This window comes from Acanthisitta chloris, unplaced genomic scaffold (genome assembly GCF_000695815.1).
Source record: "Acanthisitta chloris isolate BGI_N310 unplaced genomic scaffold, ASM69581v1 scaffold5941, whole genome shotgun sequence".
Classification (NCBI taxonomy): domain Eukaryota; kingdom Metazoa; phylum Chordata; class Aves; order Passeriformes; family Acanthisittidae; genus Acanthisitta; species Acanthisitta chloris.
The window spans coordinates 5,028-9,196 of NW_008655350.1; the positions used below are offsets into that span (position 1 = coordinate 5,028).

Genomic DNA, 4,169 nt, shown 5'->3' on the forward strand with positions numbered 1-4,169 from the left:
CACCGAGCAGCAGATGGGTTGTGCCAACCAACCACGGGGCCATGCCTCACCATGTGCCACTGCTGCAAGCTGGAAAACCAGCAAGGTCTACTTATCTGTGATGAAAACCGCAAGCAGTGGGGCTTTTCCTGTATTTACATTCCTTCTGATTAGAAACAGGAAAGATCAAATTACTCAGAGCACAAGCAGGTAAAAGTGGTGTGAATGGTGCAACCTGGAGGCACCCAACACCCATGGCATGCAAGGGGAGCATGGGGCAGGCAGCAGGGCCAGCCTCGAGCTACATGGCCTTGAATTCGGGTGGTCTCAGCGGGGGCCACCCCTGCCACTTGTAGTACGACACCAGCTGCTTGGGTACTTCAGCCAGGACTGTCCGGGAAAGAGCTTCCTGAGGAGCCTGAAAGGAAAACAGGGAGAATAAATCAGAAATACAGCAGAGAAGGGATTTGTCAGCCCAGTTACAAACTTCCTCACAGGATTCTGAGCACAGTCTCCACCTACTATGCTCATTCCCTGTTTCAAGAGCTGCTTGCTGCAGCTTTAGGAGCACCTCCAGTGCTCAGTGAGCACTGCTGATGAAAACCACTCGTTCCCACCTCAGCCCCAGACTCACACAGCCCTTACACAGCCCTGATCCAAGCATGAAACTGCCCCAGCCACAAGCAGTGTCTCTTATTTTGGGTTTTCATTTGACTCACTGTTCAACCCAATTCACTGTGCAACGTGCATGCAGTGGAAGTTAGGAAGAGCTGGGGAATGACAGGGGAGACTGATCTCAGCTTCACTCATTCATGGGACTCAGCATCACAGACAACATGATCTCAGTTCCTTGCCTAAACATCTGCATGCCAGGGGAAAGAATATCCCCTTTAACCCTAGCCTAACCAAAAGACAGTGTGCAAAATCAATAATACAACCAGGGCTCTTTGAGAAAAAGGAGCGAGAAGCAAGACACAGCTCTGAACACAGCAGCAGAGATCTCAGCTCTCACTGGGTACAAGCACAGCCTGCAGCACTGAGCATGCAGCCTGCTGCCTTGGCAAGACCACGTTCATCTTTAGGATAGAATCCTCGAGGTTGGAGGAGAGCTCCAAAATCATCAAATCCAACCCTTAACCTATCACTACTATAACCCCTAAACCATATCCTCTAGTATCACATCCAGATGCCTCTTAAACAACCCCAGGGATGGTGACTCCACCACCTCCCTGGGCAATTCCCTATTCCACTGTCTGAACAGCCTAACCAGGAAAACATTTTTACTAACACCTCCTCTGACTCTGCCCTGTCTCAGCTCAAGGCCATTCCCTCCAGTCCTCTCCCTGCAGCCATGGCAGGACAGACTCTCTCCAACCCTGTCAGGGAGTTGGGAGAGAGCCATGAGGTCACCCCTGAGCCTCTCCTCCAGGCTAACCAAGCCCAACTCCCTCAGCCCTTCCCCATGTGCTCTGGCCCTTTCCTGCCCTCGCTGCCCTTGGCTGGACTCGCTCCAGTGCCTCAATGGCCTTTTTGCAGGGAGTGCCCAAAGCTGAGCACAGCACTGAGCTGGGACCTCCCCAGTGCCCAGTCCAGGGGGATGAGCACTGCCCTGGTCCTGCTGCCACACTGGTCTTGATCCAGACCAAGATGCCCTTGGCCTTCTTGGCCATCTGTGCACTCTGCTGGCACATTGATCGAGTTGGTCCAGGTCTCTCTGTAGAGCTTTCCCACCCTCAGGCAGATCCACACTCCCATCCAACTGTGTGTCTTCAGATTCACTGAGGTGCACTCACTCCCCACATTCAGATCATCAGTAAAGGTATTAAACAGGACCTGCCCCAGAACTGAGCCCTGGGGAACACTACTGACAGCCCCAACTGGATTTAGCTCCATTCACCACAACTCTCAGTCTACACACCAGGACTCTGCTGAAGTTGAAATCAGCTTACATTTTTAAATTGCCTGAAAGGCACAAACTGGACGATGTCCCGTGCAGCTGGCTCTCCTGTCACAGACCTCAGCACACCACTGTCCCCATCAAGGAACTCCATTGCTTTGAAATCAGCCTCACCGACGCCGATGATGATGATGGACATGGGCAGCTTCGAGGCATTAACAATTGCTTGCCTGGTTTGGTCCAGATCAGTGATTTCTCCATCTGTGATGATCAGCAAGATAAAATATTGCTGAAAAACATGAGGAAGCACCCAGTTAGGTATTTCAACCCCAGAGCGCATACAACTGAAGGCAAATAGAGCAATCTCTTATGCTAAGGAAGAAATTGGTCATTGCTGTGGATAAGGCAAAACCAGATTGTTAAAGAAACTTATGTTTATTCCTCTCTTTTATTATGCCTAACACTTTTCATCGTGCACTTCAGATTTCCTCAGTACTTGAAAAAAAGAGAAAGGATTAAATTCAATTTATAAAGAACAGTTACAGCAACTGGCAAAAAGAACTAGAGATGAGCAAAGTGCTACTAAATCAGCACAGCTGCATACAAAATTCACTGAGGGGTGCTGCTCTAGAGCCTGACATCTCAGAAAGGCTAAAGATACTTAATATCTCTGCAGTATTACTCAAAAAACCCTTTTTTTGTTACTGATAATTTAAATCACAAGTACTGGAAATCTCAAAACACAGCAGTGCCAAATAACATGAGACAAAACCACTCCAGAGATAACAAGAGGGGAAAAATACAGCAGCTTTTTTAGAATGAAAAAAATACCTTCAACTTACAAATTAGGGTGGTAAAGTGTTTAAAATTTCCATCCTTTTCCAGAAGCTAAGGTTTAGTACCTGGTTCTGAAGTGAGCAACTGCTGTTTCATAGCAACTATCTACAGACTTAAAATGAGGGGAACACAATAACAGAAGACCAAATTTCCAATTTCAGAACACAGTTAACACAAGGGTTACTATTGTTGTACCCCACTGACAGATTCTTTATTTAAATAGTTAGTTTTTAACCTGAAAGAAAAAGTAGAGATAATGAACACAAAGACAATTAAGAAGATTCCCCTGAAGTGTTGGGAAGGCTAAAAAATACCCTCAGAAATTTAAGAAATGGATCTCCCTAGCCCAAGTGCCTCAGTGTGGAAAACGTATTGGATAAACACACAAACATGAGTGGCACCAAAAATCCTGACTGTGTGGGGTTTGTGGGGCAGGTTTGGGCAGTGGGGGCTACAGGGTGATTCTGTGAAAAGGGAAGGACTGAGCCTGTGGGATCAGCCCAGGAAAAAATACCCTCAGAAATTTAAGAAATGGATCTCCCTAGCCCAAGTGCCTCAGTGTGGAAAACGTATTGGATAAACACACAAACATGAGTGGCACCAAAAATCCTGACTGTGTGGGGTTTGTGGGGCAGGTTTGGGCAGTGGGGGCTACAGGGTGATTCTGTGAAAAGGGAAGGACTGAGCCTGTGGGATCAGCCCAGGCTGGAGCAGGGGAAGGACTGAGCTGAGCCGAGATGGGGGGAATGTGGTTTTAAGGTCTGTTTTATTTCTTCTTATCGTGCTCTGATCTTGTTAGTAATAAAGTCACTTCATTTCCCTAGGCTGAGTCTATTTTGCCCGTGAGGCTACTCAGTGATGATCTCTCCTGGTCCTCATCTCAACCCATGAACCTTTCATTGTATTTTCTCTTTCCTGCCCACTCGCAGAGGGCAGTGACAGAGCAGCTGTGGGGGAGTGTCTGGCATCCAGACAGGGTCAGCCTACTACACTGACACAGCTGGACAATACAACTAGCAGCAGAGTATGTTCAAATTCCCTCTGATGGAATCAGTTAAAATCTATTAGGAAATCAGAGTCCTTTGTCCTTAATCAAAAGGAATGAAGTTTAAAGAAATTGGGTGGAATTTGAACAGCAGCCACACAAATGAGTCCTGCCACAACCACAGAGCAGCACAGATGCTCGGCAGTTCCCAGACTCCATGCCACCATGGTGGGACAGACAGCCAAGCCTTTTGGTAGTTCCTTGGAGGTGGTCTTTCTGGACATTCTTGAGAGCAAAATTGTTTGGCACAAAACATCTAGAGCTTCTCTATACTGTGTGCATTCCCTACAGGTGACAGAGCTCGACAAGAGAGGTTAGAGTGAGGCAATTGCTGCCACAGTCCAACTGGTCTAATAACCAACATAGCATTCCTGTACACTGCAACAGTAAGTACAGTGCCAGCAAACAGGG

General features: G+C 47.5%; 1 protein-coding gene across 1 annotated transcript in view; it reads right to left on the reverse strand.

Annotated features, from left to right (window-relative positions):
• Positions 1–280: 280 nt before the first annotated feature.
• The window catches only part of CPNE1 (copine I), a gene marked incomplete at its 5' end in the record, with an annotated part of 14,960 nt that continues 11,071 nt past the window's right edge, over positions 281–4,169 (reverse strand). The window contains 2 exons of the mRNA XM_009083853.1: positions 281–397; positions 1,929–2,165. Of these exons, the coding sequence (XP_009082101.1) occupies positions 281–397; positions 1,929–2,165 (354 nt within the window). The remainder of the gene's footprint in view (positions 398–1,928; positions 2,166–4,169) is intronic.